The sequence below is a fragment of the Aquarana catesbeiana genome, linkage group LG07, assembly GCF_042186555.1.
Source record: "Aquarana catesbeiana isolate 2022-GZ linkage group LG07, ASM4218655v1, whole genome shotgun sequence".
Lineage (NCBI taxonomy): Eukaryota > Metazoa > Chordata > Amphibia > Anura > Ranidae > Aquarana > Aquarana catesbeiana.
Genome location: NC_133330.1, coordinates 343,661,350 through 343,677,462, shown reverse-complemented (window position 1 = coordinate 343,677,462; position 16,113 = coordinate 343,661,350). Strand labels below are relative to the sequence as shown.

General features: G+C 46.8%; 1 protein-coding gene across 5 annotated transcripts in view; it reads right to left on the bottom strand.

Moving 5' to 3' along the window:
* The window catches only part of CCDC24 (coiled-coil domain containing 24), a 67,121-nt gene that overhangs the window by 41,718 nt on the left and 9,290 nt on the right, over nucleotides 1-16,113 (bottom strand). For all 5 annotated transcript variants that reach the window (XM_073593971.1, XM_073593969.1, XM_073593970.1 and 2 more), the window contains one exon: nucleotides 7,804-7,979. In XM_073593971.1, coding sequence (XP_073450072.1) covers nucleotides 7,804-7,979 — 176 coding nt within the window. The remainder of the gene's footprint in view (nucleotides 1-7,803; nucleotides 7,980-16,113) is intronic.

Genomic DNA, 16,113 nt, shown 5'->3' with positions numbered 1-16,113 from the left:
GGTTAGGGTTAAAGAATAGGGGTTAATATTAGGGTTAGGGGTTATTATTAGGGTTTAATATTAAGGTTAGGGGTTGGGGTTATTTAATTTATTATTAATTTACAGTATATTGTTTATTATTTCATTTTTTTTATTTAATTATTGCAATTAAGCAGAAAAACATGCCCAAAAGCTTAAAAATGTTCAAATCAAGTGGTTCCGTGCATCTCTATGGAACAAAAACCGCTTGAAAAACACACCAATCTGTCCGATTCGAGCTAAAGAAAAACCTCCAGAACTTTTTTGAGCTTCAGGAGTGGAGTGGAGATGTGAGCCGTCTCCATAGGCAATCATTGTTTTTTTTTTTTTTTCTCCTCCAGCGTTTTGAAGCTTGAAGGTACAAAATGCTGAGGTGTAAATGGGACCTCAGTTCTGCTATAGGCCCTGATGAAGGGGAAAACTCTGAGTTCCTAAACTGTGTTGGCTTTTTATCTCGCCAAATACAATAAAGACCTACTGGACCCAAACTAGTTGTATGGGCCCCGTAGGTCCCTTTCTACATTCTAAGTATAAGGGCATGGAGCCATTATTTTATTTTGTTACTTATCACATTTGTTTTCAGCACTGAAAGTCACAAGCCAAAATAAACTAAAAGAAAAAAAAAAAAACACACACATCAACCACTAAAGTTCACACAAATTTGGTGCTCTGTGCTGGCGGCCACAATAAGATCAGAACCCACAGGGCAGGGCCACAGCCTACAGGACGGTGTTATCGGCTGTGTCCCTCTATGCAGGTCCTGTGCAGCGGAATAGAATATTTCTGGATCACTTACCACCTCAAAGAGGATAAAGAGATTAGACGACAGTGAAGGCGATCAGAGGAATCAGCCCGCATAAGAATACTTAACAACCACTAATCTAATTACAGCGACATTACGGAGGTTCGGTGTCTGCTGGCCACTGTGGAGAAGACACGGAATGTCTCCAGTTTACATCCTTTATTTCTGGAGCCTGCAGTGCGCAAAAACACCAACAGTGAACCAAAAAAGTGCACGTGAGCACACAGAAAGAGAAACAGTGCACTTGGGGGGTGTCAGAGAGACCCCTCCCCCTCAAAGAGTAAGGACCCTTCCCTGACCCCCCTGGACACAAGACTCCTAATGGGTGAAAGGTCCACTTGGTTCCATCTAGTCAAAAGGCCCAGCAGACCCCTCTCCTCGAGATCAGCCAAAGCTAACCAACAAAAATTGTCTGGTGGGGGCCCCCAAAGAGGGACCCCTCCAAGGCAGGGGAGGAAGGAACATGAGGGTCACACACCATCCCCCCTAAACTTCAGGGTAGGCTGAAGACCAGACCCACAGCCTCCATCCAAGTGCAAAAAAGACATGTATATAATTGCAAGGGACACAGACATGAAGATAAAAAATTAAAAATACAAAAGGTGCCAGTACCAGTGCATCGGCTAGGTCTTGCAGTCTGGTAACAAAAATTGTCCCGGTCTTGACCTATAGCGTGAGGAGCAAGTGCAGGAAAAAAAAAAAACTTAAAGAGGAACTAAACTGCATCTAAACACCACAATATTAAATCGCTATTTAATTCATTTTTAATACTTAAAGCAAACTCCCCCATCCATCTATGTCTCCATCAATCCAAGTCTTCATCTATCCATGTCTCCATTCACGTGTCCATTTATCCAACCATGTCTCCATTCATCCATGTCTCCATCAAACCAGGTCTCCATTCATCCATCCATATCTCCATCAAACCAGGTCTCCATTCATCCATCCATATCTCCATCAAACCAGGTCTCCATTCATCCATGTCTTCATTCATCCATCCATCTATGTCTCCATCCATCCATCCATATCTCCATTCATCCATGTCTCCATATATCCATGTCTTCATCCATTCATGTCTCCATTTATCTATCCATGTCTCCATTCATGTCTCCATTCATGTCTTCATTCATCCATCCATGTCTCCATTTATCAATCCATCCATGTCTCCATTCATGTCTCCATTTATGCATCCTTGTCTCCATTCAGCCATCCATGTCTTCATACATCCATCCATGTCTTCATACATCCATCCATGTCTTCATCCATCCATGTCTTCATACATCCATCCATGTCTTCATCCATCCAAGTCTCCATTCATCCATCCATGTCTTCATACATCCATCCATGTCTCCATTCATCCATCCATCCATGTCTCCATTCATCCATCCATGTCTCCATACATCCATCCATGTCTCCATACATCCATCCATGTCTCCATTCATTCATCCATCCATCCATGTCTCCATCTATTTATGTAAATTAGGTGAAAGGTGCAGGGACATGTAGGGATCATCTGACAGATCTGACAGCAGAACACTGAACTCTGATTGGCTGCTCTGGATTATCATTCTTTGATGGTTGTATTTGATCAGAATGGGTCTCTGTGTCTCTCCTGTGGTCAGTACACACCCAGAAAAGTACCTCCATTATTTACCCCTCCGTCCCCCTCCCCAGACTCAGGAATGTGCTGTCTTTGTTCATTCCCAGCTTTCTCTCTCTACCAGAGACAAACATCCCGAACACTCCAGATGGACGCAGTTTGCCATCTTATTGTTAATTCACAGAAGAGACAAAAGTGTTTCACAATCAGAGATTTCATCAGAGCCGCCCTCACTGTGCTGAATGGGAATGACCTTTACCAGTAGAAGAGAGCTGAAAATCCACACAGACAGGATACAGAGACCCACAGCAACCAATCAACAGCAACCCATCGCTGTCCTGATTACTGAAAGCTGGATTCTGGTTGGTTAGAATTAATGGATGATGCAAGAACTCAGATTGGTCTAAATCAGCTTTTCTCAAATGTTTTACCCCAGAAGTAATTCTCAGGTCTCAGGGGACCCCTACAAAAATGAATTCATCAGGGGTCAGTGAGAAGAATGTTCCTTACATTGGTGATCAGTGAGAAGAATGTTCCTTACATTGGTGATCAGTGAGAAGAATGTTCCTTACATTGGTGATCAGTGAGAAGAATGTTCCTTACATTGGTGATCAGTGAGAAGAATGTTCCTTACATTGGTGATCAGTGGGAAGAATGTTCCTTACATTGGTGATCAGTGAGAAGAATGTTCTTTACATTGGTGATCAGTGAGAAGAATGTCCCTTACATTGGTGATCAGTGAGAAGAATGTCCCTTACATTGGTGATCAGTGAGAAGAATGTTCCTTACATTGGTGATCAGTGAGAAGAATGTTCCTTACATTGGTGATCAGTGAGAAGAATGTTCCTTACATTGGTGATCAGTGAGAAGAATGTTCCTTACATTGGTGATCAGTGAGAAGAATGTTCCTTACATTGGTGATCAGTGAGAAGAATGTTCCTTACATTGGTGATCAGTGGGAAGAATGTTCCTTACATTGGTGATAAGTGAGAAGAATGTTCCTTACATTGGTGATCAGTGAGAAGAATGTCCCTTACATTGGTGATCAGTGAGAAGAATGCTCCTTACATTGGTGATCAGTGAGAAGAATGTTCCTTACATTGGTGATCAGTGAGAAGAATGCTCCTTACATTGGTGATCAGTGAGAAGAATGTCCCTTACATTGGTGATCAGTGAGAAGAATGTTCCTTACATTGGTGATCAGTGAGAAGAATGCTCCTTACATTGGTGATCAGTGAGAAGAATGTTCCTTACATTGGTGATCAGTGGGAAGAATGTTCCTTACATTGGTGATCAGTGAGAAGAATGTTCCTTACATTGGTGATCAGTGGGAAGAATGTTCCTTACATTGGTGATAAGTGAGAAGAATGTTCCTTACATTGGTGATCAGTGGGAAGAATGTTCCTTACATTGGTGATCAGTGAGAAGAATGCTCCTTACATTGGTGATCAGTGAGAAGAATGTTCCTTACATTGGTGATCAGTGGGAAGAATGTTCCTTACATTGGTGATCAGTGAGAAGAATGTTCCTTACATTGGTGATCAGTGAGAAGAATGTCCCTTACATTGGTGATCAGTGGGAAGAATGTTCCTTACATTGGTGATCAGTGAGAAGAATGTTCCTTACATTGGTGATCAGTGAGAAGAATGTTCCTTACATTGGTGATCAGTGAGAAGAATGTTCCTTACATTGGTGATCAGTGGGAAGAATGTTCCTTACATTGGTGATCAGTGGGAAGAATGTTCCTTACATAGGTGGTTAGTGGGAAGAAGTTGGTATGAAATCTTTGCAAATTTATTAAAAATAAAAAACGAAAAAGATCCCATGTACATAAGTATCACAGCCTTTGCTATGACACTCAGAATTGAGCTCAGGTTCATCCAGAAGAACAACCATCTCTGTAGTACTCCACCAGTCAGGCCTGTATGGTAGAGTGGCCAGATGGAAGCCACTCCTCAGTAATAGGCACATGACAGCCCACCTGGAGTTTGCCAAAAGGCACCTGAAGGACTCTCAGACCATGAGAAACAAAATTCTCTGGTCTGATGAATTGTTTGGCCTGAATGGCAAGCGTCATGTCTGGAGGAAATCAGGCATGGCTCATCACTTGGCCAATACCATCCCTACAGTGAAGCATGGTGGTGGCAGCATCATGCTGTGGGTTTTTTTTTTTAGCGGCACGAACTGGGAGACTAGTCAGGATTGAGGGAAAGATTAATGCAGCAATGTACAGAGACATCCTTGATGAAAACCTTCTCCAGAGCGCTCTGGACCTCAGACTGGGGCGAAGGTTCAACTTCCAAAAGGACGACCCCAAGCACACAACCAAGATAACAAAGGAGTGGCTATGGGACAACTCTGTGAATGTCCTTAAGTGGCCCAGCCAGAGCCCAGACCTGAACCCGACTGAACATCTCTGGAGAGATCTGAGAATGGCTGTGCACCGACGCTCCCCATCCAACCTGATGAAGTTTGAGAGGTCCTGCAAAGAAGAATGGGAGAAACTGCTGAAAAATAGGAGTGCCAAGCTTGTATCATCATACTCAACAAGACTTGAGGCTGTAATTGGTGCCAAAGGAGCTTCACCAAAGTATTGAGCAATGACTGTGATACCTATGTACATGGGAGTTTTTTATTTTTAATACATTTGCAAAGATTTTCAAACAAACTTCTTTCACATTGTCATTATGGGGGATTGTTTGTAGAATTTTGAGGTAAATATTGAATTTAATCCATTTTGGAATAAGGCTGTAACATAACAAAATGCGGAAAAAGTGAAGCGCTGTGAATACTTTCTGGATCCACTGTATCAGTTACCTGCAGACTTTAGGTGGTGGCCAACCATGTAAACGCAATCTGGCCCCTCAAGTAATGAAGATCATTGTAGAGTTGGGACATCCCATGAACGGGGATGTTCTGGCCTACAGAGGAGGAATGGAGAAGAACCCAAAAACTCCCTTATCTTGGGAAAAACAACTGCAATCAGCTCATCACAGCCAATCAGTTCATCACCAAAAAATGTTTGACCAGGTTCTGTCCGGAATGGCCTATAGACACACAGACATTTCCTAATCCGGCCATCGGCAAACGTCTGCAGATGTTGTCATTTTAGGACTTTAGGTTACTTCAACGATTTACAACCGTTAGAATAGAGTGTTATCTTCTACAACGTTTCAGACACAGAGCACAGAACCTACATCCGGCCTGGTCTGTGCTCCTTAGACATGAAGATTTCACAACATTTTCCATATAATAAGAAGTGTTGTCAGATTTCTACAAAGACTGGGAGGTTACGTCTCATTATAGGAACATGGAGAGCTTGATGGAAGTCTTCTTAAACATTTTCACACTTCTGTACATTTCTCCTTTTTATTCTGATTTGAGGTAAAATATATCAGTAGCTGGTAGTAATCCATCACCGGGTGGGAAGTGTCAGCACCCAGCTGTGTGATGTTAGGAATTTGGGTGAAGTACGTCACCCAGCCAGGGATCAGCCAGTTACAAGAACAGAGACAATAGAATGTGACCCTCTATCTGTGCTGGGGGCATACCAGACATGGGATGGATGGGCTGACACCGCGGGAGACAAACACAGGAATGGCTCTATTGTTCTGCAAACAAAGTGGCCCCCTCCGGCTTGCATTGCATGCCTCACAAGGCAGCCCAGTTGCTATGAAATCTCCAATTAGAGGCCCATTGTATTGGAGGTGGGCAGCATTTTTACAGACCCTCTCCGAAAGATTCTCCTGGGACACATGAAGTTGTTCTGGAGATGCTGAATAGGTCGGGTCAGGTGGGATTAACCAGAAAACAATCCAGATGGGGGAAAGCCTGGGCTGTATTCAGGCCGTCTGTGGAACAGTGGTCCCAAAGTGACACACGGACAGTGCGGGTCCCATCACTATCCTAAGACACTCAGCCTTTACACCATCACCAGACCGGCAACTACCAGGACCCCAGCTATAACACCATCACCAAACAGGCAACTACCAGGACCCCAGCTATACCACCATCACCAAACAGGCAACTACCAGGACCCCAGCCATTACACCATCACCAAACAGGCAATATCCAGGACCCCAGCAATAACACCATCACCAAACAGGCAACCACCAGGACCCCAGTCATTACACCATCACCAAACAGGCAACCACCAGGACCCCAGTCATAACACCATCACCAAACAGGCAACTACCAGGACCCCAGTCATTACACCATCACCAAACAGGCAACTACCAGGACCCCAGCCATTACACCATCACCAAACAGGCAATATCCAGGACCCCAGCAATAACACCATCACCAAACAGGCAACCACCAGGACCCCAGTCATTACACCATCACCAAACAGGCAACCACCAGGACCCCAGTCATAACACCATCACCAAACAGGCAACCACCAGGACCCCAGTCATAACACCATCACCAAACCGGCAACCACCAGGACCCCAGTCATAACACCATCACCAAACAGGCAACAACAAGGACCCCAGTCATAACACCATCACCAAACAGGCAACTACCAGGACCCCAGTCATAACACCATCACCAAACAGGCAACAACAAGGACCCCAGTCATAACACCATCACCAAACAGGCAACTACCAGGACCCCAGTCATAACACCATCACCAAACAGGCAACTACCAGGACCCCAGTCATAACACCATCACCAAACAGGCAACTACCAGGACCCCAGCCATTACACCATCACCAAACAGGCAACTACCAGGACCCTAGTCATAACACCATCACCAAACAGGCAACTACCAGGACCCCAGCTATAACACCATCACCAAACAGGCAACCACCAGGACCCCAGCCATTACACCATCACCAAACAGGCAACTACCAGGACCCCAGCTATAACACCATCACCAAACAGGCAACTACCAGTGCCCCAGTCATAACACCATCACCAAACAGGCAACTACCAGGACCCCAGCCATTACACCATCACCAAACAGGCAACTACCAGGACCCCAGCTATAACACCATCACCAAACAGGCAACTACCAGGACCCCATCATTACACCTTGAGGTGATTCAGTACGCATTTGCAGCGCTATACAAGTCATTCATTCATTCACACCATCACCAAACAGGTGTCAGTGGGAGGAATAGTGCCCTATCATTGGTATCAGTGGGATGAATAGTGCCCCGTCAATGGTATCAGTGGGAGGAATAGTGCCCCATCATTGGTATCAGTGGGAGGAATAATGCCCCATCATTGGTGTCAGTGGGAGAAATAGTGCCCCATCATTGGTATCAGTGGGAGGAATAGTGCCCCATCATTGGTGTCAGTGGGAGGAATAGTGCCATATCATTGGTGTCAGTGGGAGGAATAGTGCCCCATCACTGGTGTCAGTGGAAGGAAGACTCACAGTCCCTGGCGTCTCGCTTTGCTCCTCACACTCAGCAGTAACATTCGGATCTCCTGCGTCACCATCTCCTTGATCACCGGGGGGTCGGCCAAGATGGAGCAGCTGCTGGGGGGTCTTTGTAGGGAGGAAGGGCTGCTGGATCGGATCTCTCTGCACAGCTCAAGTAGAACCTCAACCTGCAACACCAAGAGGGAAAAAAACAGAAATCCAATAATTATAAGAAGAAGATGTTTATACAGTGAGTAAAATAAGTATTTGATCCCCAAGCAAAACATGACTTAGTACTTGGTGGAGAAACCAAAAAAATACACATCTCTGCAGGCAGACCACTGCTTCCACATAGCGGGGGAAGGGTCCTTATCTGCACCATGCTGGAAGGGGGCAGGCTTTTCTACTCAGGCTGTGGCTGCTTTAATAACTACTTGCTGATCGACTAACTGGTAAAATACATCATTACTTTGATGTTAAATACCAGAGTTATAGCTGCAGCTAGATGTCACCATAACCCTGGTGTCATTCTTTCCTTCAGGCACCAGCCTTTCTCATAAAAGTGGCCCAAGCAGCGGATTCGCTGCTGGGTCACTTTAAGAAGCGGCAGTGTTTTTTGGGCTTTCTGTGGTTTTCGGGCTCCGTTCATCTCTATGGTCTAGGAGGACCAGAGTGACGTCTTGACATCACTTCCAGTTCTGGCCACATGTAAATAAAGCAATTTATTCATCTCTATGGTGTAGGAGGACCTGAGTGATGTCATGATGTCACTTCTGGTTCTGGCCACATGTAAACCAAGCCATTTTTTCATCTCTATGGTCTAGGAGGACCAGAGTGACGTCATGTTGTCACTTCCGGTTCTGGCCACATGAAAACAAGGCCTTTCTTTTGGTCTCTATGGTCTAGGAGGACTGGAGTAAGGTCATGATGTCACTTCCGGTTCTGGCCACATGTAAATAAAGCAATTTTTTCATCTCTATGGTGTAGGAGGACCGGAGTGATGTCATGATGTCACTTCCAGTTCTGGCCACAGGTAAATAAAGCAATTTATTCATCTCTATGGTGTAGGAGGACCAGAGTGATGTCATGATGTCACTTCCGGTTCTGGCCACATGTAAACAAGGACATTTTTTCATTTCTATGGTGTAGGAGGACCGGAGTGATGTCATGATGTCACTTCGGTTTTGGCCACATGTAAACCAGGCCATTTTTTCATCTCTATGGTCTAGGAGGACCAGAGTGACGTCATGTTGTCACTTCCGATTCTGGCCACATGTAAACAAGGCCTTTCTTTGGTCTCTATGGTGTAGGAGGACCGGAGTAAGGTCATGATGTCAGTTCCGGTTCTGGCCACATGTAAATAAAGCAATTTTTTCATCTCTAAGGTCTAGGAGGACCGGAGTAAGGTCATGATGTCCCTTCCAGTTCTGGCCACATGTAAATAAAGCAATTTTTTCATCTCTAAGGTCTAGGAGAACTAGAGTGATGTCATGATGTCCCTTCCAGTTCTGGCCACATGTAAATAAAGCAATTTATTCATCTCTATGGTGTAGGAGGACCGGAGTGATGTCATGATGTCACTTCCGGTTCTGGCCACATGTAAACCAGGCCATTTTTTCCCTCTTAAAGCAAAAGATCAACATTTTTTCCCCTTTTTTTTTTTTTTTTTTTGATCTTTTGCTTTTTAAGGGCAAAGGAGAGATTTGGGGTCTTTTAGACCCCAGATCTCTCCATAAAGAGGACCTGTCATGCTGTATTGTTATCACAAGGGATGTTCACTTTTATTGCTATCGCAAAAGGAATCAAAATTTTTTTTTAAAGAGACAGTGTAAAAATTTTTAAAAATGATGTTAATGCGCCCCATCCCCACATGCTCACACGCAAACATAGGTCACAGCCACATATGTAAACAGTATTCGCACCACACATGTGAGGTATCACCGCGAACGTCAGAGCGAGATCAATAATTCTGGCACTAGACCTCTTCTGTAACTCTAAACTGGGAAGCTGTTGAAACTTTTAAAGTATCGCCTATGGAGATTTTTAAAGCGGTTGTAAACCGCTGGACAGTTTTTTTTTGTACCTACAAGGTAAAGGTATAATGTGCTAGGAAGCATCACAGCTGCAGGCGCTCTCATCTTTACCCGCTTTGCTTCCAGGTTCGCGGACTCCGGCTCTGTGACTGGCTGGAGCCGCGATGACGTCACTCCCGCGCATGGGAGCCGCAGTTCACGGCACAGGGCTCTGAAGAAACGGCAAGGGTGGCCGTTCCTTCAGAGCGCATGTGCCAGTGATGTCACTGGCTGCATGTACACTAAATATCTCCTAAAACATGCACATTTAGGAGATATTTACACTACCTACAGTATAGGTAAACCTTATTATAGGGTTATCTGTGGGGAAAAAGCAAAAGACGGACGTTTACTTCCACTTTAAGTACCGTAATTTGGCGCCATTCCACGAGCATGCGCAACTTAAAAGCATGACATGTTAGGTATCTATGTACTCGGTGTAACATCATCGTTCACATTATACAAAAAAAAAAAAAAAAATTGGGGTAAAGATTGTTTTTTTTTTTTTTAAATTCATTAACCACTTGCTACCGGGCACTTACACCCCCTTCCTGCCCAGGCACCATTTTTAAGCTTTCAGCGCTGTTGCACTTTGAATGACAATTGCGCGGTCCGTGCTACACTGTACACAAACACATTTTTTATCATTTTCTTCACACAAATAGAGCTTTCTTTTGGTGGCATTTAATCACTGCTGTTTTTTTTTTTTTTTTTACAAAAAAAAAAAAAAAAAGACCAACATTTTTGAAAAAAAAATTTTTATTACTTTTCTAATTTTTCACCTTCGTTGCTGTGAGCTGATGAGGTGGCACTGAATGATAAGGCGGCACTTATGGGCACTGATGAGGAGGCACTAATATGCCGCACTTATGGGCACTGATAGGTGTCACTGATGGGCACTGATAAGGCAGGACTTATGGGCACTGATAGGTGGCACTGATAGGCGGCACTGATGGGCACTAATAGGCGGCACGGATAGGCGGTACAGATGGGCATTGATGAGCGACACTGATGGGCATTGATCGACAGCAGTGATGGGCAGCACTGATAGGCGGCACTGATTGCCAGCACTGACTGGCATCGCTAATGGGCACTGATTGGTGGCACTTGTGGGCAGTGGTGGGCACTAATTGGTGACACTGTATTGCTTTATTGTAATCAGGGTATTGATGATCAGTGACCTGATTACTTCCCTAGCTGTCCCCTGTGAGGAGATGTCGCTGATTGGCTCTCCTCTCCCCACACTCTGTCAGTGTGAGGCGAGGAGAGACGATTACCGGCATCTCCGTGTTTACATGTGACTGGCTGTGATTGGACACAGCCGATCACATGGTTAAAGAGCCGCGGATGCGACTCCTTACCGAGATCAGGGTCGCGCCGTGTCCTGGCGTGGACATGATTGCAGCGCTGCGCGTCCCCGCGCGGCACCCTCATATGACGTCCACCCAGAACGAGAGCCGCCCCGCGGTCATGTGATGGTGGGCGGGCAGCAAGCAGTTTAAGTGTATTTTTTCCAAAAAATTGCAATTGAAAAACTGCTGTGCAAAAACTGTGACAAAAAAAAAAATGAACGATCGCCATTTTATTCTCTAGGGTCTCTGCTAAAAATGTTTGGGGGGTTCTGAGTAATTTTCAAGCAAAAAAAATGATGATTTGTACTTGTGAATAACGAGTGTTAGAAAAGGCCGGGTCAGCAGGTGGTGAATAAAGTGAAGTGTAAAACTGCGTTGGCTTTGATGCTCCTGGAATTTTGGGATTGTAAAGACGTTCGATGCACATGAAATACATTTATATTATTTACAACTATCGAGCTGCCCAATCGCCTCCCCCCCGGTAAGTGGCGGGAATGTTTGTGTCTGGAGTTCTGCTTTAAGTAGCCAACATTCGGGTTTATTTTATTTTTTTTTCAGCAGTAAAGAATTGGCTCATTAATTGGAGATTCCATCCCCCAGCCAGTCATTTCCTGCAGACGGGTCTGGAATCCACACAGACGGGTTCTGTGTCCATGGAGGACGCGGCTCCCATCGGTCAGCAGACAAAACAAACGTCTGTCCAGCGAATTCTCAGACAGATCTCTATCCTTCTCTACAGAGTGTGAAAGAAGAAGGAAGAATCAGAGCGTGAGGAGGAAGGGAGTCCATGCGAGTTCAGAATCCACATCCCCTCCTTCGTCAACATGATAATTGCATTTATATAATTAAATCTTTCCATTTTCATTGCATGCCTTATTATAGTCCTGGTGATGTCATCACTGGGTCTCTGAGCTTCTCTATGCAATGCAGGCAGATCATATCTGGTGGGAGGGGCCGGCAGGGGGCTGTACATCGCTTCCTGACATTAAAGAGCCCTGCCTCACTACTCCTCAGTCCTGATGCATGTAGTAGGAGGAGCTATGCAAATATCAAGACGCCTTGATGGGCGGGGGGGGGTCAGTCTGGAGGAGTGGGTGTTGCTAGGCAGGCTGTATTTGCATAGGTAACGCCCAGATGTGGTGCTGAGCTTCCATGATTGAAAGTAAAATCCAATCCACACACAGGTTGGACTTTTTTCAACCTCGCCTACTTTGTAACTATGAATAAAAGGGGCGGGGCCAGGGATAGTCAGGCTGGGAAGAAAAACGTGAAATGATGAAACTCCACCTCCGTCCTCAGTGTGGGAGGTACAGAAGGCTCGGCTGTCATTCTATACCTGAAGCCCCGCCCCCTTTCCCCAGTGCATTGTGGGAGGAGCAGGGGGCTCGGCTGGCACTTTAAGCAATTATCGCAGTGCGTTGATGGGTGGGTGTTTAGTCTGGAGGAGTGGGCGTTCCTAGGCGGGCTATATTTACATAGGTGACGCCCACATGTGATGCTGAGCTTCCATGATTGCAGGAACTGGAAATCCAATGAATATTAGGGGTGGAGCCAGGGACCAGTCAGGTCGCTGAGTGGAGCTACACTTTAAATGTTGTTGAAAAAAATCCAGAAGTGACCCCAGAACAGATGACTCTATACTTAAAGCCACGCCTTCTTTTCTCAGTGCATTGTGGGAGGAGAAAAGGGCTCAGCTGTCATCTTATATTTGAAGCTCCGCCTCCTTTTTTCAGTGGGAGGAGCAGAGGGCACAGCTGTCATCTTATACCTGAAGCCCCACCCATTTTTTATCAGTGCATTGTGGGAGGAGCAGAGGCTCAGCTGTCATCTTATACCTGAAGCCCCACCCATTTTTTATCAGTGCATTGTGGGAGGAGCAGAGAGCTCAGCTGTCATCTTATACCTGAAGCCCCACCCTTTTTATCAGTGCATTGTGGGAGGAGCAGAGGGCTCAGCTGGCACTTTAGGCAGTTATCACAGTGTGTTGATGGGCGGGTGTCAGTCTGGAGGAGTGGGCGTTCCTAGGCAGCCTGGATTTGCATAGGTAACGCCCAACACATGTGTTGCTGAGTCTGCACCATTGCAGGAACTAAAATCCAGACAGGGTAAGAAAGACCTGGATGATGCTGGACGTCCTCCAGCCAGGAAATGAGGGCGGGGCTCTATCTGACTTGCTGCAGCTTCTGATGCACATTGTGAGAAGCCCACAGTGTGCAGGGAAATTAGAGGAAGCGGTTTCAGTCCAGGAGAGGAGGCCCATGGCCCCCCCCCCCCCCGGCCTTCATTCCATATAATGAAGACTTGGCACACAGGCTGTGTGTGGTCTGAGAACCCCATGGTGGGGGAGGGGATTACCTGTATACGGGAACCGTCAGTACAGACCTCCGCAGTGTCAGGTTTCAGGGCTTCTTCTAGGAAAATGCAGCAAATTCATTCTGTGAATTCCGACATCCCAGACAGGAATCTCCTAACCCCCAACCAGCCGGGGGGAGGGACCGAGGGTCCCAAATACCAGGGTACCAAGAGTGCCCCATCACCCCCCAATCCCACATCTCAACACGGGGGAAGGGAAAAACAGAAAAGATTTGAGGAGAAGGGAAGGAGAAGAGACTGGGAGAGAAGAGAAGGAGAAGAGACTGGGAGGGAAGGGAAGGAGAAGAGACTGGGAGAGAAGGGAAGGAGAAGAGACTGGGAGAGAAGGGAAGGAGAAGAGACTGGGAGAGAAGGGAAGGAGAAGAGACTGGGAGAGAAGGGAAGGAGAAGAGACTGGGAGAGAAGGGAAGGAGAAGAGACTGGGAGAGAAGGGAAGGAGAAGAGACTGGGAGAGAAGGGAAGGAGAAGAGACTGGAGAGAAGGGAAGGAGAAGAGACTGGGAGAGAAGAGGAAGGAGAAGAGACTGGGAGAGAAGGGAAGGAGAAGAGACTGGGAGAGAAGGGAAGGAGAAGAGACTGGGAGAGAAGGGAAGGAGAAGAGACTGGGAGGGAAGGGAAGGAGAAGAGACTGGGAGAGAAGGGAAGGAGAAGAGACTGGGAGGGAAGGGAAGGAGAAGAGACTGGGAGGGAAGGGAAGGAGAAGAGACTGGGAGGGAAGGGAAGGAGAAGAGACTGGGAGAGAAGGGAAGGAGAAGAGACTGGGAGAGAAGGGAAGGAGAAGAGACTGGGAGAGAAGGGAAGGAGAAGAGACTGGGAGAGAAGGGAAGGAGAAGAGACTGGGAGAGAAGGAAGGAGAAGAGACTGGGAGGGAAGGGAAGGAGAAGGAGACTGGAGAGGAAGGAGAAGAGACTGGGAGAGAAGGAGGAGAAGAGACTGGGAGAGAAGGGAAGGAGAAGAGACTGGGAGAGAAGGGAAGAGAAGAGACTGGGAGAGAAGGGAAGGAGAAGAGACTGGGAGAGAAGGGAAGGAGAAGAGACTGGGAGAGGAAGGAAGAGAAGAGACTGGGAGAGAAGGGAAGGAGAAGAGACTGGGAGAGAAGGGAAGGAGAAGAGACTGGGAGAGAAGGGAAGGAGAAGAGACTGGAGAGAAGGAAGGAGAGAAGAGACTGGAGAGAGGAAGGAGAGAAGAGACTGGGAGAGAAGGAAGGAGAAGAGACTGGGAGAGAACGGGAAGGAGAAGAGACTGGGAGAGAAGGGAAGGAGAAGAGACTGGAGAGAAGGGAAGGAGAAGAGACTGGGAGAGAAGGGAAGGAGAAGAGACTGGGAGAGAAGGGAAGGAGAAGAGACTGGGAGAGAAGGGAAGGAGAAGAGACTGGGAGAGAAGGGAAGGAGAAGAGACTGGGAGAGAAGGAAGGAGAAGAGACTGGGAGAGAAGGGAAGGAGAAGAGACTGGGAGAGAAGGGAAGGAGAAGAGACTGGGAGAGAAGGGAAGGAGAAGAGACTGGGAGAGAAGGAAGGAGAAGAGACTGGGAGAGAAGGGAAGGAGAAGAGACTGGGAGAGAAGGGAAGGAGAAGAGACTGGGAGAGAAGGGAAGGAGAAGAGACTGGAGAGAAGGAAGGAGAAGAGACTGGGAGAAGAAGGAGAAGAGACTGGGAGAGAAGGAAGAGAAGAGACTGGGAGAGAAGGGAAGGAGAAGAGACTGGGAGAGAAGGGAAGGAGAAGAGACTGGGAGAGAAGGGAAGAGAAGAGACTGGGAGAGAAGAGGAGAGAGACTGGAGAGAAGAAGGAGAAGAGACTGGGAGAGAAGGAAGGAGAAGAGACTGGAGAGGAAGGAGAGACTGGAGAGAAGGGAAGGAGAAGAGACTGGGAGAGAAGGGAAGGAGAAGAGACTGGGAGAGAAGGGAAGGAGAAGAGACTGGGAGAGAAGGGAAGGAGAAGAGACTGGGAGAGGAAGGAGAAGAGACTGGAGAGAAGGAAGGAGAAGAGACTGGGAGAGAAGGGAAGGAGAAGAGACTGGAGAGAAGGAAGGAGAAGAGACTGGGAGAGAAGGGAAGGAGAAGAGACTGGGAGAGAAGGGAAGGAGAAGAGACTGGAGAGAAGGAGAGAGACTGGGAGGAAGGGAAGAGAAGAGACTGGGAGAGAAGGGAAGGAGAAGAGACTGGGAGAGAAGGGAAGGAGAAGAGACTGGGAGAGAAGGGAAGGAGAAGAGACTGGAGAGAAGGAAGGAGAAGAGACTGGGAGAGAAGGAAGGAGAAGAGACTGGGAGAGACGGGAAGGAGAAGAGACTGGGAGAGAAGGAAGGAGAAGAGACTGGGAGAGAACGGAAGGAGAAGAGACTGGGAGGAGAAGGGAAGGAGAAGAGACTGGGAGAGAAGGAAGGAGAAGAGACTGGGAGAGAAGGAAGGAGAAGAGACTGGGAGAGAAGGAAGGAGAAGAGCTGGGAGAGAAGGAAGGAGAAGAGACTGGGAGAGAAGAGAAGAGACTGGGAGAGAAGGGAAGGAGAAGAGACTGGGAGAGAAGGGAAGG